The 24,316-nt window shown below is 37.4% G+C and overlaps 1 protein-coding gene across 1 annotated transcript in view; it reads left to right on the top strand.

The window, feature by feature from the left end:
• The window catches only part of MYOM2 (myomesin 2), a 123,473-nt gene that overhangs the window by 4,834 nt on the left and 94,323 nt on the right, over positions 1-24,316 (top strand). Inside the window, exons 2-9 of the mRNA XM_037812938.1 lie at positions 1,607-1,725; positions 2,898-3,056; positions 8,055-8,193; positions 8,347-8,504; positions 9,546-9,638; positions 18,525-18,613; positions 18,694-18,741; positions 20,857-21,021. Coding sequence (XP_037668866.1) covers positions 1,619-1,725; positions 2,898-3,056; positions 8,055-8,193; positions 8,347-8,504; positions 9,546-9,638; positions 18,525-18,613; positions 18,694-18,741; positions 20,857-21,021 — 958 coding nt within the window. The 5' untranslated portion in view covers positions 1,607-1,618. The remainder of the gene's footprint in view (positions 1-1,606; positions 1,726-2,897; positions 3,057-8,054; positions 8,194-8,346; positions 8,505-9,545; positions 9,639-18,524; positions 18,614-18,693; positions 18,742-20,856; positions 21,022-24,316) is intronic.

Raw genomic sequence — 24,316 nt, 5'->3', positions numbered from 1 at the left:
AGTATGACATGGTCTAAAAGGCCTACAAGAAGTCTGATGACATCTGATTAGGCTAGCTCCTTCTATATGTTTTGGGGGAATTCATCTCTCTTCTGGTCCTTGTATTTTGTTTTTGTTTTTTCCCTGTAGAACTGGGGTTTGGATAGTCCCTAAGGATATTTCCAGCTCCATAAATTTGCGATTCTAGGAAGTCACAGAGTCTAAAGGAAATTGATCATAGAGAGTATACTTGGAGAAAATTATGCCTTTGGTGGGTTTTCTGACGTATACCCAAAGGATAAGAACAAAGATGAAGAGTGGAAAAATAGAATATTTCATCTCAGAACAGGACTATGTCATTTTCAGCTCCAAGTGGGGGTGGGGTCTCCATTCTCATTATTCTCTATGTGAATGATCCCCTGGGACTGTGTAATGGGCCTTACCTAAGAATTTCTTCTTTAAATCAGGGCAGGTTATCCTAATTTAAATGTAAATGATGAAATCGAGCTATGTTTGGAAGAGTTCTTTTGCCCCTGATTTGGGAAATTATTGATCACAGAGATTTAGAAATACTGTCTCTACATAACTTCTTAGAGAAAATAAATTAACCCGGTAAATTTGCATTTTATTTATTTTGGCTGAGCATGTGCAACAAATGACTATGTCTAAGCTGTGACACCTCAAATTCTCAGAAACAAGGTGAATTTCAACCATTTCTTATCTTTGGAGAATATAACCAGAACTTGCTAATTTCTTCACATCTCCGAGGTGTTGATGCTGAGCTCATTTGCCACTTAGCTGCTCACTCTCTACCAAGACCTACAAGAACCCTGTGAGACATGGCTTTAGAATGATTGATCTAGAAGGCATTTTGGAGACCACCCATTTCTCCAAGTCCCCATTTTTGAGCAGGAAAGGACTCCTAGCTCCTTAGGCAGACTTTGAAATGGGGTTGCAGTCTTTGCAGAACAATTTCTTGTTATGCTTTTACAAGTATCCTAAGATCCTGTATTTCCTGCCTCCTGCTTTTGGTGTTGGAATGCCCTTTTTGCCACCCCCATCCCTGCGTGTTGGAGTCCTGCCCACCCATCACAGCTCTTCTTAAATGTCCCCTAATTGATGGGACCTTCTCTGGCTGCCCTCCCCTCCTGTTACACAGGCTCTTTTCTCACTTCCCAGAGTGTTCTATCCCTCTCTCTCTCTCCTCTTTAGCTCTTATCATATCTTTTTGTATTATAAGCAATTGCTTACTTCTCTAATCTGTGTTTTAATTATTTTTATCCTTCTCACTCACGTTGCTTTTCAAATGGCCTTGAATGAACTGGGTATATGCTATTAACATTTATTGAGTTCACAATTAAGTGAAACATATGGCCAAATTTTCTAATTTTTATGGAAGTATAAAATGAAATCAGATCCCAGGAAAGCTAATAGTTTTCCTGACTCCTGGTCCAAGAATACTTTCATCTTTATAAACTTTTGTTTTTTTTTTTCCCTAAATGGGGTTTTATTAATGAGAGCTAATTTTCCCCTTTGGAACCATGCAATGTATTAATGCAAAGTTTGCAGATGTCTATCTATATTTGAAAAGGAACTCAGTAATATTAGTGTTATTCTTTATTCATAGGAGTACACAAAGATGCCTTTTGTAGCCGTACCCTTCTATCAAAAGAGACACAAACACTATGACCAGTCATATCGTAATATTCAAACAAGATACCTTATGAATGAATATGCAGCAAAAAAGTAAGTCGAAATTCACTGATTAGATCCCTAGAGGTTTGATTGTGGGTGTTCAGAATATAAAGGCAAGAAACTGATATAGTTCCCTGAGACCTGGAGAGCAACTCGTTTGGGGTGGAGTCTGGGAACAGAGATGGCAGTCTTCACTGCCATATGTCTGCAAAGCCAGAGGAAGCATGTGAACAAGAGCCAGACTGTCACCAACACTCCGTGTGCAGATTTGCAGATTATCCTAGTAGATCCTGATATGCTGGTTCTGAACCCTTGGCTTAGATAATGAATGCAGGGACTTTTTAGTAAGTGCTCATTGATTTTACTTTTCCTAACACATCTTACAGAATTATAATCTAAAGTCACCAAAAATAAAAGGCAATAAGAAGGAAACCCATGGAAAAAAGTCTAGATAGGAGAGAGGTTAATGGGTTGCAAAGTAAAGCTTGAATGGAAGCCAATATTAATAACAATTTGGCTACATTAATAATAAATGTGGCAGAGTGAATTTATTCAGTCCATAATAGGCTGGTGTCAAGCCCGTATCTTCCTCCCCAACTTTCCAAAGCACTATCTCCCCACAGACCATGCTGTAGTCAACACTATTTGTATGGAAGCCTATCAGGCAATTTTAATTGACTGATTAGAAGGTTGTGCTGAAGAATGAAAGAGGTTAGTAGGCATGGCCTTCTCCAGCCACTTAGGTGCCTGCACATTTGTTGTAAACACTCTATATTTAGAAACACTTTATGGTACTTGTATTTGGTTTCCATTCCTTGTTAACAAACAAACATTCACCATCCCTTGCAACAACTTTTGGGAGTTTCAGATCCACATATATATTTTTATATATATCCTGACATTAGGCGAAAAAGGCTGCGAAAGGCACTAGCTGACCACTGAAGGAAAATGGTAAGAGTGATAGGGAAGCTCAGTCCATCCTTCCCATAAAAGGTTGGAGCATAAGCAGATGGAGGGTAGATGTGAATGCACAGGGAGGCAGCTTTGTGTTCGTGTGTGTGTATGTGTTTGTGTTTGGGTGTGTGTGTGTCCATTTTCATGTGTCTGCATGTATCTCAGGGTTGGGGTAAGAATGAGGTGTGTAGAAAGAAAGTGATGTTGTTTTAATGATAAATTTTTAAAGTGTTCCAGTACACTATTTTTTTTTTCCAATTTTCATAAAGGCGTGCTGCAATCCAGTCATCCACCCAGAAGTCTTTTACTCAGAAATTATCTTCCCAGAAAACCTCTAGGCCGATATCTGTTGGAGGAACCATTTGCAGGCTTTGTGCAAAAAGGTTAACCACTTCATCTGAAGAAGAAGAAGAAGACAATAAAAACAGGTAACCGTTAAATTAGCTCTCTCAGACTCTGCCAACAAAGTCACATTGTGCTGACACTTATGATTACATTATGAACACACATCTTGGTCTTGAGATACAGGATGGGTCTTTCGTAGGGCAGAGAAAGAAGAATGAAGGGGGAATTTGCTGAAAAGGATGTTCAGAGAACATTGAAGATAATACTTGCTTGTTAATAAAAATAATAATCCTACCATTTCCTGATTACTTGTTTGTTCTTTATCATTAATCTCAATAAGAACACTATTTGGAATTTTTTTTTCCATATTTTTTCAGAAGAGAGTACAGAGGCTTGGAGAAGTCACATACATTTCAGAGCTGGGCTTTGATCTCAGGTCTTTATGACTCTTCTGCACAGAACTAACTACCTTTCACATTGAGCAGTATTTTAAATTTGAAAAAAATTCCAGATCTCAAAGTTTGAAATTAATTTTGATTTTCCACTTATGAGCTCTTCAGCAATTACCTTAAAGAAAGTGGTGAAGGGTTGTAGACCCATGCAAGGGTTGTAGACCCATGCAAGGTCATCTTCTGAAGAGAGAGCCAGGGTTTTAAACAGTTGTCCATGTGGAAACTAAAGTGTTGTGAAGGGGTTCTATAAATTGTCATACTTTGCATTTCAGTGGAGTCAGCTCATGAGGAGAAAATGTCATATGAATGAGATGGATTAATAAAATGGAAGTCTTAAAATTATTTCCATATCACAAAGAAACAGGTGGTGTTATTTACTTTGATCTGTTATGAACAAAATAAAGATTAAATATCTTATTAATCCTTCATTTTATGATATCTCTGATATTTTTTCCCTTGTCTCTCCCTGCTATTCTAGAAAATATTTCTGTATCTCTAGAAAACTTACAACATGAAGGAAAAATGAGACTGGTTAACATTTCATTTTTGAAAGTAGCATTATAAGTAAGTTACTTGTTTAATGAGAACAACTTATGGCTGAAAAGATTAACCTTTACTTAAAAAAATTCAAATTATCTTTTAGATGCCTTCTGGGAATTTTGCCCTGTAAATAAATTTTATTGTAAACTGAAGACTTCTTTTGGAAAAGAATCACTTCAAAATATAGACATTGGAAATCTGGATTTAATGTACTGGATTATTTTTAAAAGGGTTATACCTATATTTAAGTTTTTGCGATTGGGAACGAGAAGTTGAGCGCTGGTATCATTTTATTTTTTTTTATCAATTATACATTGGTGCGCCCTTGAACATAAACTTTCTACCCTTCAATGTCCCCATTGATAAAATGAGGGAAAGGAGGCTGCTATTAACTTGAATGGTCAAGGAATGGTTTACTGTGATTATTAAGGTCTCAGCAAAAATGACTTTTGTGACATCCCTGGTTTCTGGAGTCTTCCTAAAATACAGTTAGTCTACTTTCTCGCAACACTAAATCTAACTCAAAGGATGTATTTTAATTATTGTTGTCTGATTATAATCTTACTGTACCTCTCTATCTCATTTGAAATGTCAGTCACTCTTCTAAAGGCAGTAGACATAGATGTGGGAGACATGAGAGAGTGCATTAACTTGATACCAGGCCCACTACTCATGCCTTGGGATGGAATAATTTTCAGTAGTCTCACAGTATCTTATTCTCATAACCCATGTGCCTATCTTCCATGAGAAAGACCTTTTGGAAATCAGTTCTTTCCTCCTTTAAAGGTAAGTCTAAGTAATGAGGGGTCTTGTTTAGTTGGGTCAGAGTTAATAGAGATTTTATTGCAATGCCTGCTCTGTTTCTACCATGCAGGAGGGCTGTAAGGCTGGATGAAAGGACACTGCTGTGTAGAGTGATTTGAGCTGTTAAGTGAATTCTAGCTCTCATTATTGCAATTCACCACTATTTCTAGCCTTAAACTTTATTGAAAACACTTACTGTATTTATATCTTACCTCTCATGGCAGGTATTAGTTTAACATACTGGACAAATTGATCCTTTGCGAAAGTTGAAGTTGTGGTTTTGGTAATTTGAGTTGTTGCTTATGTCTTCATGTAAAATAAATACCAAAGAAGCATCAATGAGTTCTGAAGGAGGTCGGCATGTCCTTCTGGAAGACAGGGAAGATTAGAAATGTCTGTCTGATGCCTTTACTTCTGTTCTAATGAAAAATATGCCTCTTTTAACCAGGCAGTCTATCCTATGGGCTTGTCAATAAGAGTCAATGCATGATGAATGAATAAGTCTGTATAAAACGGCCGGCATAATGGTTGACTGATCACACACATGCAGAAATATTTTCTCAATGTACCGAATCATAGTATTTGAGGTTGAAAGGGGGAGGAGAAAAATAACAGACTGAATATTTATTCTATATTATAAAATGTTAGGGGATGGTGGTGCTATTGACTTAAAAATAAACCTGAGGCTCTGGTAAGTAAAATATAGATAGTGTGTAGAGATTTTAAACAACTTCAAGATAGGACTTCTGATCCTGTAAGTGTATCATGATCATTTGTAGCACGAATAGAGATTTGTCTTTTCCATCACTATATTTCAGTTGGATTTACTATCAATAAGAAGGCTTATTTTCAGCAAGGCTTCTTAGGTAACATGTGCCTTCATTTATTCAACAAATATTTATAGACTCTCTCCTATGCAGCTGGCACTGTTCTAGGGCTGTGGATACAAGGACCAAACATAGTGTTCTGCCTTCTTGGGATTTTGAGCCTAGAGATGGTTGTAAACCAACATACACATCTACGTGATTAAAATAGTGATAAATGCTATCTAGGAAGAGAACAAGATGCTATGAAAGGGATATTATGAAATTAGAGTTATAATTTAGGCATGGAGCTAAGGGAGGTTCTCTCTGAGGAAGTAACCTGTATGTTGAAAGCTAAAGGATAAATAAGAGTTAGCTGGGTTGAGTTGGGAAAAATCCAGAAGAGGCAGAGGATGTGTAGAGATTGTCTCCTTCAAAAAGCTGAATGAAAGCCAGGATGTCTGTGTCATGTGAGTAAAAATGAGAGTGGGAGAGAGGAGGTTGTGTATGAATTAGAAGTAAAGAGGAAGGGTAAATACATACTCAGTTAATGTTTTAGTTTTTATAGTTTCTCACTCCATATTTCTATATTAAGAAGTGACATAATTTTCTGAAATTTTCTGTTATATCTCAAGCTTCCCAAATGCCTAACATTAGGTTTTAGTTTACTCTGTTTTAGAGAAGTACTAAAAAGTAATCAGGGGCTGTGTAGCATTGTGGAATGCCCACTGGCCATGGAGCCAAGGAACTTGGGTTCTAGGACAGGCTTTTTCACCAACCTGCATGCTCTTGGACAATTTTCTCAGCATTTCTGTGAATATGTAATTCATAAGCTCTCCCTTCTACTCTGATATTACAACTTTGCAGTGTAATGCCAACTAGTCCTGCAAATCCATCAACCTCTTCAGTGTGCAGACATCATGCAGCAAAGCATTTCTTTTGTTCAATGTTTTTTACCTTCATGCCTGTGTTCCTCCCCAGATAGTATTATACACTTTTCCAATCCCCACTACTCATCAACATTTACCTCTCCTCTGTCCCAGTTTAGACATTGACCATGTATGGATACTATGTTAAGGAACCTGGGGAATATAAAAACTAGAAGTAGCCAATCCTTTTAAGGAGTTCGTATTCTGCTAGGTGGTAGGAATAAAACTTGTAGGCAAATTATTATTATAAAGGCCACAGAAAAATAAAAAGAGCTCTGGGGTTCAAAGGAAAGAGGAGGGGATTAGGAATGACTTCATGGGAGAGATTGATTTTGAAATAGGCCTTGAAGGATGGATATAATTTTGATAGGAGGGAATGAGAGAAGGATTTTTTTTCTGAGGAGTGGGACAGAATCTGAAGATGAACAGTAAACATTTAAATTTTGATGGGACCTGGGGGATGTAATGGTTAAAAGGAGAATATGGGACTAGATAAAGATGGGGTAGCCTTTTGAAAGAGGACTCTGTTTGTGAAAGCACAGTGATCCCACTGCACTATTGGGTGGGTGTGATTTGTGGGGCTCGCGAAGATGGCATCCCATGAGGGTGTACACTTCACTTCTCTATCCTTAAGAGTTGAGGAAGGTGAATCTTATTTCATTCTTTCAGTTTTTCTAGAACAAGACTTATTTATTATTGCACCTGTTAATTCAAAAGGCTTTAGTTCAGTGTTAAATTCAATAAGAAACTGCACTCAAATGGTATTTATATGCTGCCCAGCAGAAGAAAACTCACCTTCAACTGTGCTCAGCATTTTTAAAAATTATCATATCATATTAGTACTGACTTTGAAAGAATCTCTAGCCCAGCAGTACCAAACCATTTGGAGCCTCCGACCCCTGAAACCAACTGATCTCTTTATTGTATTAGTGAGGAGATTGTGCCCTGAACAAGTTATATGATTTGCTCATGGTTGTATCTTTATTGAGCACCTATATACATGAGTTGCCCCGTGTATAAAGATGAGTGAACAAGTCCGTGTTTTTAAGGAGCCTGAGACTAATTTCCTTACTCTGAGTTCAGTGCTTGTGCTTTGTTACTTGTCGAGTATGATGCACCATGGATAAGAATCAATTCTGGCCACAATATGGCTAGAAACAAATGCCACCTCTCCATATGGGGTTTATTCACATTTGGACACTTCAGAGCAGTTTTCTAAAACATAGCATGCAGGTATCTAAATTAATTCAGTTGTGCACTCTTATTGCTAAAAAGAAATCAGAGCACACAGATCCTACATTTATTTTATTTATAAACTGAATGCATGCCCCTTGCAAATTTTTTTAAATGTATCGTATTAAATCATTCACCAAAATGTATTTTTAAAAGAAAGAGATAAAAATAAAAATTCATAGAGTTTCTAATGTTTTCTTCTTGCACCCCACTTTAAAGAATCCTGGGAGAGAGAATGGTTTCTGGTCTTTCAAATCCTTAATGACCTCATAACCTTTTCGGTGTGTCATGAGAATAACATAGCTTCTTGGATCATGCAGATACCGATCGCTGGTGGCTGCTTATGGAGAAACAAAGCGGCAGCGTTTTCTCAGAGAACTGGATCAGTTAGAAGAAAATGTTCACCTGGCGCGTTCAGTTGCTCAGGAGAAGATTGACAAATATGCCATTCAGCAGATGGTAGGAGAATTTCCAGATCTCTTTCTTAGATGCGTTGATGAAATTGTCGTTTGTCAGCATTATGCTTCTGTGGCCTGGGAAACAAGTATTAGTTGTTCATGGAACATAACTCATACTAAAATGCACTGACCTGTTCTTGTTCCTTCGTGACAGATGGAGGATAAGATGGCCTGGGAAACACATAGCCATGAGGAACGGATGCATAGAGCTCCTGAGATTTTGGTACGACTGAGGTCCCACACAGTTTGGAAAGACATGGCTGTGAAGCTCTGCTTTACTGTACAAGGATTTCCTACTCCTGTGGTTCAGTGGTCAGTATTTTTCTGTTCTCAGGGGTTTGACAATGCCACACTTGGTTTTCTTTTAAGGATATGACAGTGGTTGGCTTAAATAGATGAAAAAGATCAAAATGAAAAAACACATGCCAAAGAGAACCTGTTCTATAGACTGCTGTGCTTTGAAGGCTATATAAGAAATTCACTTATAAAAACCCATGAAATATCAATTTAAAATAATACACAGGTAATTTTATTTTAGTGAAATTCATCCAACTGATTTTCCAGAGGGTTTCTTATTTAAAAATGGGTTCGTTGAAATGACACGCATTGACATATGCTGCTGTCATCAGGTTTTCATTTGTGTTGTTGCTGACTTGTTGTACTTAAGCCCTAAGATTCTGTGATTTTAATTCTGTGAAAACCCATAAGTGGAAACCTTAAACTCAGAAGCTTTGGGACTACAGTGCTATAGTTAATTGAACTTTGCGATAATTGAGGAATTTTATCTTTAAGTCCCGCAGCCCCTTTTTATTTCAACATCTGTTACTAAAATTTAAAAAAATTATTGATATCTATTTGTTTTTCCACTCAATGGATGTGATTATGAAGTCCCCAAAGTTTGTAGCTTGCTACAAAAGCTATGAAGCTGGTTTCCTTTAGTCATGATTCAGTATGGTTAGTTCTGTGGAACTTTTCCAGTATATCCCAGCTACACTACTGCCTAAATAGGCAAGTCTGGGATCTAACTAAACTTGGGTGCATTTTCCTTATGGAGTGGCATGTTCTGAGTTTCTAACAAAGTTCAGGTAGGCTTTTGGCCCCATCTGTCATAGGTTGTCGATAGCCCAGATTATGGGCCCCTTAAATTATGCAAGTGCTGCTCTCTTCTTAAAAAAGAAAATGTAGGCTCCATTTCTGTACTACAGTGTCTCGCTCCTCCCACCCACCTATGGTGCTAAGCAGTGAAATATGGAGAAACAGAGCAATCACATGTTAGAGGGGACAAGAAAGAAGGTGGGGGCAAAAGGGAAAAAAGTCTGCTTTTAAACTAAAATAAATGTTTCTCTTGTTTAGGTATAAAGACGGTAGTTTGATTTGCCAAGCGGCTGAGCCAGGGAAGTACAGAATTGAGAGCTATTACGGAGTACACACGCTGGAGATAAACAGGTGAGGCCGCCGGGTGCGGGGCTGTGTACTCTAACACCTGATTGAGTAAATAACCTTTCAAAGACAAAAGAAGAAACAAACTTTTTTTTTATTAAATTCAGTTTTATTGAAATACATTCACACACCATACAATCATCCATGGTATACAATCAACTGTCCACAGTATGATAACATAGTTATGCGTTCATCACCACAATCTATCTCTGAACATTTTCCTTACATCAGAAAGAACCAGAACAAGAATAAAAAATAAAAGTGAAAAAAGGACACCCAAATCATCCCCCCCATCCCACCCCATTTGTCCTTTAGTTTTTATCCCCATTTTTCTACTCATCCGTACACTAGATAAAGGGGGTGTGATCCACAAGGTCTTCACAATCACACTGTCACCCCTTGTAATCTACATTATTATATAATTGTCTTCAGGAGTCCAGACTGCTGGGTTGGAGTTTGGTAGTTTCAGGTATTTACTTCTAGCTATTCCAATACATTAAAACCTAAGAGGTGTTATCTATATAGTGCATAAGAATGTCCACCAGAGTGACCTCTCAACTCCATTTGAAATCAGATTTTAAAATGGAGGCTAAACCACACCATATCTGTTTGCTTTACTTGCCACTTTAACTGTTACCTAGGAGCTAATTTAATTGGTATTAGAAGCTACTTTGTTTATCCTTGTTGTTAAGCCAGAAGAATACACAATCAGTAGCTCTGTTGAGGCTTCCATTCTAGAAACAAAGAGAAAAAATAGTTTAGGGAAAGATATTGATATCTAGGTACAAAGACTACAATGAAATGAATGAAATGAAATGAATGAAATGAAATAAACATTTCATTTACACCTCCTGAGCATTAGGGATTTATTTTGCTGCCAGGTTTGAGTAACTCAGACTTTTGAAAGAAAAGGTAGAAAATACAGATAAGTAAAAGACAATAAAAACCATCCGTATTTCTGATATCCTTTGTCAGTATTTTAGTGTATACCTAGCCTTTTTTTTTTCTGCACCCACACAGACATACACACATACACACTTTATTTTTACAAAAGTGAGGTCAAGCTTCTCTTTTCTCCGCATTACATTTTTTTTACAAAAAGTTTATAACATTAAGCAATCCATCTTTTTCAATTAATAGTATATGACATTTTCACAAGGCTTAATTGTTAATTTTTGAAGAAAATCTCATTACTTCATATGCTATAATTATAATTATAATAAAAATTCTAAACACTTGTGTAGGACCCAGAAGACCTGGGTGTGGACCCACAGTCTACCATTTACAATGTGACTTTGGATAAATCATTAACTCCTTCTGTGATGTAATATTCTTATATGAAAATAATTATCAGCAGACAGATAATAAACATTTGTGTCTTCTCTATTTGCCTAATAGAGTTATTGTAAGAGTCAAATAAAAACATGTATGTGAAAACTCTAAAAATGGGAGATCATTATATAAATGTATGATAATTGCATATGTGTGTATGTGTAATAAATTACCTCAAATCCTTTCTAGGAAGAGCTGAAGAATACTGGTATAAATCAAGTAAAAAATAAGTAACATTTAGATATATGATTTTATTGATTTCATTATTACTAAACTGTAAAGCAGTGACTGCATCATAGTTAGGCTCAGTTTATTGGAGGGAAAAGTATTTATTAATTCCCAAAGGTGACTTATAAGAGTCAAATGTGGCAGTACAACATAAGTGTTTTATTATTCCTTCATCTCTTCATGGATGGTGTCCACAGGGTTTTGCTGAACACTCGTGCCTTGTAGATCAGGATGGACGGTTCATCAGCCCAGGGGCTCTCCTTTCTTCCTTCTCCTGTGGGTAGGCCCTGGCCTCCTCTTTGGAAGTTAGCTGTAACCTTCTCATGAGCTTTGGTGAGGCCTGGAAGGTTCATCACTACTGCAACTATTATTCTACCTGTAGATTCATTAGAACAAGGAGTTAAAAGGCTATAGTTAAGATCAAACTTTGTGGCGCCTTGTTTCTCTAGGTAAATTTGAAGCTCTCTAGAATAGCCCAAGGCTCTATTGACTTCTCTCTCAGGTTCACTTATTTTGAACTATTTATTGAGAGCCTACTAAGTGACAGGCACAGTTCTATATGCTTGGGATACACCATCGGTGATCAAAGCTTCCTGTCTTGGTGCTATTAAATTCTATCATAAGGAGGTTAATTAATAAACGAATTATGCAGTAAGTTAGAAAGTGCTGAGTGCTGAGTAAGGGGGGTGGGGAGTGTATAGGGTGGCAGTAGGGCAAGTCATTGTATTGCATAGGGCGGTCAGGTCGAATTTCATTGAGAAGATGTCATTTGCGTTAGGCTTGAAGGAATCGATGATGAAGGTGTTAGACAGAGGGATGGTGGAGGGTTGCTGTATGGAGGGGGAGCATTCCAGATGGAGTGAGCAGGGAGCGAAGGCTGTGAGAAGGCCCATGCCTGGCATATGTGAGAAACAGCAAGGGAGCCAGTTTGGAGGGGGCTGTGTGAGGTAGGCCAGGGGCAGTGCAGATCATGTAGGACCCTATAGGTCATTGCCAGGAGACTGGATTCTACTGAGAGAAAAGGGGAGATGTTAGAGGGCTTTGAGGAGACAGTGAATGATTTGACCTACATTTTGAAAGGGTCCTCTGATTATGAATAGGCCTTAAGGGTGGAAGAAGGGTGCCTGTTGGGAAGCCATTGCCGAAATTCAAGAAAGAGGATGGTGGCTGGGACCAGGTTGGTAGCAGTGGAGGTGGTGAGAGGGGTTTGGATTCTGGACAGATTTTGAAGGCAGAGCCAACAGGATGGGTTGGATGTGTGGTGTTAGTGAAAAAGAGAAGTAAAATATAATTCCAAAGTTTTGGGTCTGTGCATCAACTGGGATAGGAAGGCTGCGGGTGGGGCAGGGTGGATCTAGGTAGCAAACTCAGGGAGAGGTTTGGGGGTTCTCCTCGCTTGTGGAGAGTCAATCGGAATACTGATGCGATAACCCCTTTTTGCATTTTTCAAGAGTAATTTTCTCTCTTTTGATTTCCTAAATTCATGGACATTTTAAGAGATAATGAGATGTATTATTTAGAAGGAGAATATTTGCCATCATTTTATAGAGTACATTTATTTTTAGGGATGTTTTCTGATCTGGGGTGTGTTACCACTATTTAGGGTTAAATAAGTCAGTTTGAATTACCAGTTAGCTTATTTCCAAGCTTTATTTTAATAATTGTTTTTAAAAGAAAAGCCCTTTCCTTTTCTTGTATATGAAAAAGAAAATCTTACTCATACTAGCATTGGCAAATTTAAACTTTATAGTGGGAAAAATATAGGCTTTGAACAATGTGAACTAATAAATCAAACAGTTGATTAATAGGCCCCAGAATACCAAACATAAATGATTCACATTTGGGGTCTTTTTTGATATACTGGATTTTACATAAATATGCAAATAGAGAGATTCTCAAGAGCAACTTTTCTCTCGGTGTTCTTATCAATATTAGGAAGTTCTTAACAGATGAAATATTACTATTTTCCAGAAAAAGAGCAATGGGGGAAAGCCCACAAATGGTAGCTCATCTCAGCTGTTCATACCAAACTGCTGAGCTACACATCATCTGATCTGTGGCCATTTAAAGTGTGTGGAATGCGTTGGCTTCCCTCTTCTTGATTGGCGTCGGAATGAGCTTTTCCTTCTGTTACAAGTGTGACATTTATTCCTATGAATATTCTTTGGCTGCAATAGCCGAATTCTTAAAGTGCCGTAAAGGAAGCTTCACCCTTTGGTACTTGCTGAATTTAAAATCGTACTTGACACTATTTTGTATGCTCATAAGACTTTCTCTTGGGACTCATAATGAGAGTCCTGTTCGTCAAAGAATTTTTATATTGTTCTCACATTTTTATAAAGGTGTTTAGAACAATCTCTTTTTTTCATTAGTAACAACTTCACTCTCCATCTCCCACTGCTTTGCAGAATGATTTTAGGACTAAATTTTTCTCATATTTTATTTTTAGACATTGATATTCCAATTCAGATTTGAGTTAAATTTTAAATCCAATGTCAAACCCGCTTATAATTGGAAAATACTGGGCCTGGCCTATATATAATACATTAATTACCAGTTAACCTTTTATCTTCTGTCTGTCCATCTTTAAACTAAATATAATATTACAAGTTTCTCTCATGGGGTTATTTTGGGGGCACTCCAAATTGAGATTTTGGGATGCAGATGTGCCCCATGGAAATTTATAAAAAATGAGATCACAGAAAACTATCTGTGTCTAATCTGGGAACCTGTCCAAACAGAAAAATAAAACCCTTTGCTCTTAATCAGTTGCTTGCAAACTCTCACAGAATGAAGGGAAGGCTAGAATTAGACTCGATGGGTTAGCTAAGTGCTCCTTCTTAGTAAGGCGTAGAGAAGGAGGAGGGGATATGTGAAAGAAGACAAAGAGTGGAGTCTTCTTGGGATGTAGTAGCGTTTGTGGGGCACATCCCTCAGTCTCATTTACCCATGGACAAAATTTTAAGTTAGTCAAAATAATCTTCAGTGGCTGCCTGGCCCTTCCTCTCCATCTACGTAGTGTCTCTTCTGCTCTCTTTGCCTTCAAGCACCTATACTTGCTAGTTTAGTTCTCAACTAAGAATGGCCTACAGGCCAACCACTGTATCAATAATGTAGAAATATTTTTTGGCCCTCACCCTCAGTGCATGTATGCACGCTTATTTATAACCTATATATATAGGTATATATATGTTTACCTCCATTCCAATATATTTCATATAGTATAAAACATTTACAAAAGAGGACTATAAAAGCACAAGATAAAAATAAACATAAATAGAAGTCCTGACTTTTTTTCATCACACTTAGTGGATTATCTTGTACTCCCCTTGGCTGGATGCATTGGAGACCCATTGTGGTAGATCAGTGGATCTGAATATTTTAGGGATTGTAGACTTCCTTAGAACCAGCTGAAAATTGTGGACCCTTTCTTCTGAATAAATGCAAATAAGTACATCCATGCAAAAATTTTGCATTTTGTTGCAGAAAGTTTGACACTCTGTAAATCTCTCAAAGGGTCCAGATTGTCTGTCACTTCCCTCTAATGTACAGGGTTCTTTCTTCCTGATCCCATTCTTTACTGCTGAGTCCTTTGTGCTAATTGGTTTCTTGACAAAATAATCAGTGCTAATGTGTTGGGTAGCTTACTCCCCAGGATCTTGCTGCCTTCAGTCAATAGAAAAACAAGCTGGGAGAGGCTGTTCTGTACTTGGAGCTTGGAATATAGTACTCATCTTGCTACTCTCTCTTCTCCCAGGCACAAATAGTTTATTTTCCTCAGTTCTATTAGAAGCTTTATTCTTTTTTTTTTGAATCCCTTCAGCTATTCCCAGCTAAGGAATAATGAAAGAACTTTACTAGTTGTAGTTCTCAAAACACTTAGGAGTCTGTGCTGCTTTGTATGAATATCTGGGCAATGAGCAGTCCTTTCTCCAGCAGAGAAGAGAGGGAATCGTTTCTGAACCCAAGTCCAGGATTTCAGCTAATAGATTTTCATTAACAATGTATAAGATTAATATAGTACTTTAAAATTACAAAGTGTTTTCAAAGATGTTGTTTTATTTGATCATCAGTGTACCCTAGTAAATTATATGTACTTGGCAATATATTTTAGAATTTAAAAAATACCTACTAGATATATACTATGTATTATAAAATCAATAAATGAGAATTATAATCCTGTTCTAATGAATGCACTGATTTTGAAATGAGAACTTGTGGATGACTGTTTTACAACAATCTCAGCAACCATTACCCCTCCTCTGGATTTTATTCTGATTGTACAACCTTGAAAAAAATCCTGATCCACAAAGATAATGTGGTGGCAAATGGAAACATGAAGTTTTACTTTAATATCTCAGAATACTACTTAATTAAGCAGAGACGGTAGGAGAAGCTTTGCCCTAGAGCCATGTAAAAACAAATTATGGCTGCAACACAAAACTTGTCTTGTTGGACTTCATTGTTACTAGTATATAATGTGTTTGAATGCATGTTTTTGCTTCAGTTTTAAACATTGGTAAAATACATATGGAAGAAGAAATTTGTAACACATTTGGGAAATTTGCTTTGAAAAGTACAGGGCACAGTTTGAAAACCAGTGATGCTGAATAATATCTAGAAGGGTTCTTTGAGGTATTTAAAAAGATAATGAGATTTATGGATACTGACTGGACATACTCTAAATAAAATCTGTAGACACTTTCCTCTGAGAACTTAATGTGGATTTAGGTATTAATAGCTTCCTTACTCAGGAATTGGTGACAACCATACCCAGTTGAGCTGAGGGGACAATCTTTTTCTGGTTCAGCTAGATCACTGCCTGCAAATCCCATATTGCATTTGCCCCACTTGCTCCTCTCTGTGCTGAGATGTTTGTTTTTGGTTTGTAGCATTCTACTTGAAGGCTTAGCTTATGTTTTGTGCGATAAAGTATAGACTCCAGGTCAGGAGTTTTTTTTTATCAAGCCAGTTTTTCCAGAATGTTTTGCTTCTTTCCAATATGGCTGACTTTCTAATCCTTCCAGCTGTGGCTGCAGGATGTTAGAGCTCTTGTTGCTCTAATCTGTCATGTTGTTGTTCATGGAAGTGGGAGTATTGTAGGAAAAAGTTTAGGGCTAATCCCCAAAGAAGGCATTTATGAAAATATAGTGCTTTTATTGTTTATAAAAAGTAACACAAGTACAAGGTAAAAAATTCAAGCAATACCAAAGGGGTATATAAGAGAAGTAAGTGTTCCTTTCACCCTAGACTTCTAGTTTCCCAGTAGTGTCCCTGAAAGACAGCTATTGTACCCTGTATTCTGTGTGGGTATGAGCATGCATATATTATGTGGATAGATGAGCCTATAATGTTAATGTTAGCAGTGAGAAAGCATCGACAGTATAGGATTTTTATGTGTGCTACAAACATTCTCCATTACTTTGCCCCTGGGGATACAGCTATACCTGCAGTGTATTTGTAAGTTGCATAGCAAAGTAATTTCTAATGAATTCAGGCTAGAATTGCAGCTTTGTTGATGGGCTTTGTAGTTTGGTTTGTATTCCTCCAAGGTGAGCTAGAAGATAATGAACTTAGTTTGTAAATCTACATGGATTGGGCTCTGTTTGTGCGATTTCTCCCTCGAGCAGTGGCAGTTAAAGGAGGCCAGATGGCATTCACTGTCGTATTAAAGCTGGATTTGAACTTCATGGAGGAGGTAAAAGAGTACTTAGTAGATGGCATAGGTCTCTGAAAACTTGTCTATCCTTTATTGGAGACACTGTATGCAAAATTTTAGGGGAAGAAAATATTTTCAGCTCCAAGTGGAGTGGAGAAGAAAAAAAAAATGACTACCGACCTCGTAAGAATGGGTTTGTCTCTGGGAGCATTGAATCTGGAGTGCATTTTAAAAATAAGACTTGAGTAAACGTTTTTCCTCCTTAGTGGGATTTTTCACGGTATTTCCCTTCCCAGAATAACACTGGGTTTCCTGTGCCAACTTCTTTGAGAAGCTGCAGAAGTTAGCAGACAGAATGCAAAATTTGAAGTCTTGCAGACCTGATTTACTTAACTTCTTAAGGTGTCAGTTCTCACCATTGTTAACAGGGTAATAATATCTATTTCCAGAGTACTTGAGACTATTACACAAGATAGCAAATGGAAAATGCAGAGCAGAGTGCCTGACATTCAGGAAAAGCTCAATAGATATTAGCTCCTCCTCCTCAGTTTTCTGGGGAACCTGACAGAAAGGTAGTTCAGAGCCAGGAAAATCAGCTTCAACTTTTGTACGATGGATGTGAGAAGGCTGAAGAGCTGCACCTTCAAAAACCTGGGGTCTTTGAAAATTCATAAGTTGTTTTTCCCCGGGATGAACATGCATGATACATACCCCAACCCCCTCCATAACTCTTCAAGGAGGGATACATGAGGTGTTGTCTGGTTTAGACATTTTCAATATAGCCTTGAGTGGGTGATTCATTTCAGGATACTACGTTGGAATTCTGTGTGTAATCTCCTATTGATAAGAGAATCCCTGGTAGAGAATGAAGCAGAGATGTAGAATCTGCTTTTCTAACAGGGTTTCTCATTTAATAAGCACCTGCGTCTTCAGGCCAGGCAAATATCAAGCCCACTTGGGTCTGCTCTAGTTCCAGCCAGGGGCTTTGATGAGCTCTCAGCTGCCTCACTCTGGGCTCATTAAAGAATGGGAACTATCTGAGGCACAGTTATCAAATGTTAGCGCGTTTGAGAATAACCCTGGGAGGGTTAGTTAAAAGTGTGGATTCCTGGGTTACTTTAAAACCAGCAGATTGAGTAATTTCCAGACAGGTTGACCGGGGTGCACACTAATGTAGGGGTCTGGCTATTTATTGGGATAATTTCCTTGTCTCCTACACAGAAGAGCAGTTGCGTAGGATTCTGGGAGGCATGCTTGTGTATTGTCCCATCATGAGTAATTCTGCAATTGAGGTAACTGAAGCCTAGTCATTGATGAAATAGAACAACTGAATCTACAGGGATTAAAAAAAAAAAAAAAGACTGGAGTGAACATAAATTTCTCCTTGAGAATAAAGCTAAAGGATTTTAGGAAGTGCCACTACCTTTGTTTCTCAAAGCCAAAGCCAATCCATTGTCCAAGATCACATGTTTGCCCATGTCTATAATTAATTCTGGGTGCTGCCATGCCATTCCAAGGACAGAGCTGGCATTGTTCTTGAGCAAATCACTTAACTAATGATCTGGGTCATACGTTTTGCTTTCGAGGAATGCATTGTTCCAATTTGGGTCACTGACTATTACAGGAAAGTCCCACAGTACATTTAGGGCTTTGTCTTCCTTTTTCTTTAAAAGGGCAAATTTTGATGATACTGCAGTGTATTCAGCAGTGGCAACAAACGGCTATGGACAGGTGTCAACCAATGCTGCGGTGATTGTGAAAAGTGAGTATTCATGTTCAAGTAAAGAAATGTTTACAGTTTCTATTTTCTTTCTTTACAGTTTTCATTTAATTGTTTTACAGGGTTTAGAGACGAGGATCCACTCCGTTCTGTGAGGCTACCAATTGGATGTAAGCGTATTTTTTCTTTTTGTGCAGAAAAATGTTTAGTGACAGTCTATGTTTTTAAACTTACTTACTCAGGGTCAAATCTTACAAAAAAATCATATTTCAAAAACTCTTGCAGGTTTTTCATGGCTAGTGTTAGTCCGTTGACATTTCTCTCATATATTTATATGGATAGGTGATATTTTTAAGACACTGCTGAAATTGTGGCCTTGAGAGACTTTACATTTTTAAGTTGGACAAAATAATGAATTCAAATCCTTGACCTGAATCCATGATATTGCCACATTTTACCTTTAAGGATATGTTTTTCCAAAAGTCTTTGTAGTCATTTATAATGAACAGCCACCTCAGATCAAAATGCTGATGTGCAGTAGATCTCAGAAGCTGGCTTACAGTAGGTTTAGGCCTGCTTTTAAATGTTTTAAAACAGTTTTTCCTTACATATATAATACATTCTAAGGTGTGGTCCTGTAGCACATGCAACTTTGCATCCTGCTTCTTCACTTATTGTTATATTGTTAAGGTTTCTCTTGTCATTAGGTTTATACATAATATTTGATGGTGTACACTATTCCACAATGCAAATGTCCCATTATATACTTCATCCAGTTCCCTGTTTCTGAAGTGGCCTATAATGACCCTGTAATGAGGTGGGCCTGTTTCTGGGTTCCATGGCTAGTTTAGACTAGAAGTACCAAGAAGCTGTGTTGACCCAAGCTCGGGGAGGGTGGAGGAAGGTGGCCGTGCTGATGGCATTTGAAGAACAAAGACCTGATGAATTTACTTTAAATATGGCTTATTTATGGTTTTGGGAATGGGATTTGGATTTCATCTGAATTTCCAAAATAATAAATGTGTATTCACATAAAAGTTTTAAATTTTAACACAATTTGAGGTCTAGGTGATACAAAACAATTATTAAGAGTAAAGCCTTATAGTCACTGAATACTTTGCGTACAGTTTACTTGTGGTATTTTCATGTTATTTTATTGTGTGGGCTTGAATACAACACTTGGTAGGAGCTGAAGACCCCTGACAGGCAAGTTGGGAAAAGTTCAGGTTAAATACAAGAGAGGTGACTCAGGGAGATCTGAGAATTTGTGTGTGGCCATGCAACGGTCTGAAGGTCTTTGGATTCTCAGGACAAAATAAGTTTGGTCTGAGGAATTGTCTCCATGTATTGATGAACCTGGAAGTGATCTTAGAAGTCGCTTGATTCTATTTCCTTGCTTTGTTCTATTTATTAATTTTTTACCTTTCTAAAAATTTATGTGCAAGTATTTATAACATGGTGGAAAGTATGGATAACAATTGGACAGATGTTCTGTGTTCACCACTCACACTTAACAAATGTAAATATTTTGTCATGTTTTCCCTCTTTTGTTATTTTTGAGGCAAAATTAATATAAAATAAAATGAGCCACTTTAAACTGTACGGTTCAGTGGCACTTCAGTTATTCTTAAAGAATTAAAAATATCTCAGGGATGATTAAAGCTCCATACTCCTTCCTTGACTTTTGCCTCATTCTTCGCCTTCTTCCAAAAATGAAACCACCATCTTGAAATTTGCAGTTATTTTAAAAACTTTCACTAAATGCACGTATTTGTAAATAATAGAGAGTTTTAAGGAATGTATTGTAAGTTTTCTCCTATAACTTATTTTGTTTTACTAAAAATTGTATTTTTGAGATTTAATCAGGTTGATACCTATGGATCTAGTTAATTTGTTTTGGCTGCAGTGGAAATAATATTCTACTGACAAATATATCACAGTTTGTTTTGAAGATGAGACAACTGTGGCCTCAGAGTTGATGTGACTGGCCTCGTTATACATTCTGGGGCTGAAATAGGACTTTACTTTTTACTCTTAACAAATGGGCTAGATTCCCAGCTGTCTTCCTGTGTAGCCATGCCTCTATATCCTCCTTTGGCACACATGACAAGATATAATTCCATGGATGTTTTTCTGATTCTCCATAAGTGATGGTTTTGAAAAAGTGAACTTAGTGTCATGGTGATGAAATATAATTTTGTGGTAATAGATTATGGCAATTATCTGTTGTGCTCAAAATCTACTGGAACTATCTGATATAATGATGTTCAATTCACTTTGTACAGTGCCCTTACCATCTGTGATTCCATATACCCACTTTGATGTTCAGTTTTTGGAGAAATTTGGGGTCACCTTCAGAACGGAAGGTGAAACACTTACTCTCAAGTGCACTCTCTTGGTTTCGCCAGACCTGAAAAGAGTCCAGCCGCGAGCTGAATGGTACCGTGATAGTAAGTACAACAGCTTCAGAAAATGCCAAAAACATGTTCCCATGTGAATAAAGCTACTTGTGCAAGTTCTACTGATCTTTAAATTATTTGTATAAAAATTAATGTTTAAAACTTTATTAATTTGAGATTCATTTCTACTACCGCTTTTTCATACAAGCTTTCTACCACCATGTTAGCTGCAGGTAGCAAAGCAAAAGAATTGAGTGATGAAACAGAACTTGGCAGTAGTGTCACTGACCTTGAAATTCATCCAGATGAACTGTTTGGAGGTTAACTGGGAGGCATCTGAATTTAGATGAGTTACTCAGAGATTTTTTTATAGCTACATAAGAAGGATATCTATGTGATAAAAAAATGAGAGAGGTGTCTGTTTCTTTACTTTTTTTTTCCTCAGCTAAAACAATAGCTAACATTTATTAGAGCTTATTATGTGCAGGACTCTGTTCTAAGTGTACTAATTCAGTTAATTTTCATAATGAACCTATAATATAGTTACTGTTATTAATTCTATATTTTAAATAAGGAAATCGAGATTAAATAGCTTGCTTAAGGCTCTTTCACTGGTAAGTGGCAACGCTGGAATTTGAACCCAAGCAGTCTGGCTCCAGAGTCTGTGATCTTAACCACTATGCAATAATCCCTAACAGTCACAAATAGGTCTTTGCTTCCATATTTATGCAAATTGAAGAACTGAAAGTCTCTTTCATCTTTTCTGGCTTGTTGCTTCCAAAGGGAACTTTGTATGAACTATATCTCACTGAATATTTTACATATATTTCTTCAGGACCTAACATGTTGCGAAATAATTACAAAGAAACATATGACTCCATTCCTGCCCATGAAATATTTATGATTTATTTTGGGGAAAATGAAATTGTAAAACATTGTCCTTCTAAAGTATAAGAAATATCCCAGAATAGGTTGCAGTAATTTGCCAAATACATGGTGTTGGTCATATGTGTAGCTGAAGTTGAGCTAAGAAAGTAGGTTTGGAGTGTTGAAGGAAACCTCTTTGGAAAGAAGTGATTCTTGAAAGATGAGAAGGGTTCCAAATGGTGGAGAGGAAGAAGCATTCTTGTGTGCCAAAGTTTGGCAGCAGAAAAATGTGCAAATGTGTTCCAAGTACAGGGAATATACTTGTGTTCTGTATACAGCCAAATAGGAGCGATTTATTAAGTTTGTAGGGGCATTGCCACTTATGATTTTCTGTTGCAACAGAATAGTTATAACCATGGCCTCTTTCCTTGTGATGTGAGACAGAGAGAAAGAAAGAAGCTGTTTGTGGTTGGCAAAGGATATTTAGCATTCTCATTTATCCTTTCTGAAGAGAAATAGAATTGATTTTACAAAAGTTCCCATAGCATCCTGCAAGGATAGTGACATCAATTTTAGAATTTTTCTGGTAATTAGAATGTGCCTAGAATTCTGGTGACATGGCAGTTTTACAAACTTTGACCATTTTTAATGGAATATGTATTTTCAGAAAAGTTACCTGATACTTATTCTTCCATTTCTTGTTAGATCCTTGTGAATTTGAGTGGGATTTAGTCATAAAAGTAGCTCTACATTAGCAGGCATAATCAGATCTTCACAGACTTTATTATTCAAATGGAAAGCAATGGAGACAATTCTCTATGGCTTATTTTTAGACATTAAAATGCAAGGGGATATTTTTTACTATTTAAAATTAATAAGCTTCAAGCCACCAGGTGGCTGGTAAGCCCCAGAGGCAATGTCAGTCAACTGAATGAAATCCTCAAACAGGGATAAAGAAATTGACTATGCAAACAGGAAATTTGGAATTACTGACACAATTTAAAATGGATTAGTACTCTAAAGCTACCATACTGAAGTAATCACGGAAGAGAAGACCTCGGTTACTTATAATAAAACCTAAAACCACTTTTGGGTGTGATTTGCACTTGAGGCTGATTTGGTGGGTAATAATAAGGTAATTACAAATGATGGGATGGGCCTCAGTTCAAGGAACTGGCTTCTAAATAGACATCTTGCTAAAGTTGAGCAGTGAATTTGGCCTGTGAGTCCTGTTCAGTTTATATATATTGGCTGCATATTTGATAATGAGGAACGATTTTTCCTTCAGTGTGTGAAGAACTTTTCCAGAGAGAAACAGTTTACTCATAGTAACCCACCATGAGTAACCTGGCCTTATTTTGGAAATTCATAAGAATTCTGATGTTCTCCACACTCACAGCTATGTCCTCCTGAGGGATGTTTTCTGGTGTATTAGTGACCCACAGCCACTGCTTTCATTCTTAAAGGGAAGCTATATTTATGTAGAAGGAATGCTATGATTTCTAGGCAGCACTCAATGGGTTGCTGGCAAGGCAGTTGCAAGTTCTCTTGAGAATAAGCATCTCCTCCTGGTGTATCTGGCAACACTAAATGCTCTACCCTAATCATTAGACAAAACATCATAAACCATGCATGGTGATATTTTCTCTGGATTTGTCCATAGTAAGGTTTAGCAGAAGCAAAATTAAATTTAAACATATTTTTAAAGCACACATTTGGTGAAGCATGATGTGCCAGGCCTGGTGGACTTGACAGCACATAAAACACCCTCTCCATCCCTACCATCATGGATCTCACCTTTTAGTCAGATGGCAACAAATAACATAATTCCTGCCAGCTACCCCACAGCAACATGCGCCAAGGATTGCCGGGGTGCCCTTTGTGTGCAGTATAATGCAATTGGGTTGTTCTCCATCTCTGATTCATTCAGTCATTTGACAACTATTTATTGAGCTCCTACTAGGTGCCCAGCTCTGTTCTGAAATTAGCAGTAAACAAAATGCACAAAGGCCTGGCTGGCCCTCTTGGATTTTATATTCTGTCATGGGAGACAGGCAAAAGACGAACAAAAAAGTAAATATATAATGTAATATTAGGTATGGATGAGTAGCTATGAAGCAAAATAAATCTGGATAAAAGGATGGAGAGTAATGTGTGTGCCTTTGCATACATGTATGTGAAGGATTATTTGAGATAAGGTGGCCAGACAAGACCTCTCTGAGGTGATATTTGAGAAGATGCCTGAATGAAGTAGAGGAGCAAACTGTGAAAATCTAGACAAGCCTTCCAGGCCTGGAGAAGCAGGAGTGAGGAGAAAGGAAGGAGGGAGATGGAGTTTAAAATACAGTTGGTGGAAGGCCCTGGTGAGGAGTTTGGATTTTATTTTGAGCATGATGGAAAGTTATTGATAGTTTGAGCAGTGGAACAACATATGACATATAATTTAAAATTACATTGTAAAAATGTCCCTCTGGTTTCT

This window comes from Choloepus didactylus, chromosome 20 (genome assembly GCF_015220235.1).
Source record: "Choloepus didactylus isolate mChoDid1 chromosome 20, mChoDid1.pri, whole genome shotgun sequence".
Classification (NCBI taxonomy): domain Eukaryota; kingdom Metazoa; phylum Chordata; class Mammalia; order Pilosa; family Megalonychidae; genus Choloepus; species Choloepus didactylus.
Note: the sequence above shows the minus strand (reverse complement) of the source record. Positions and strands in the feature narration are given on the sequence as shown.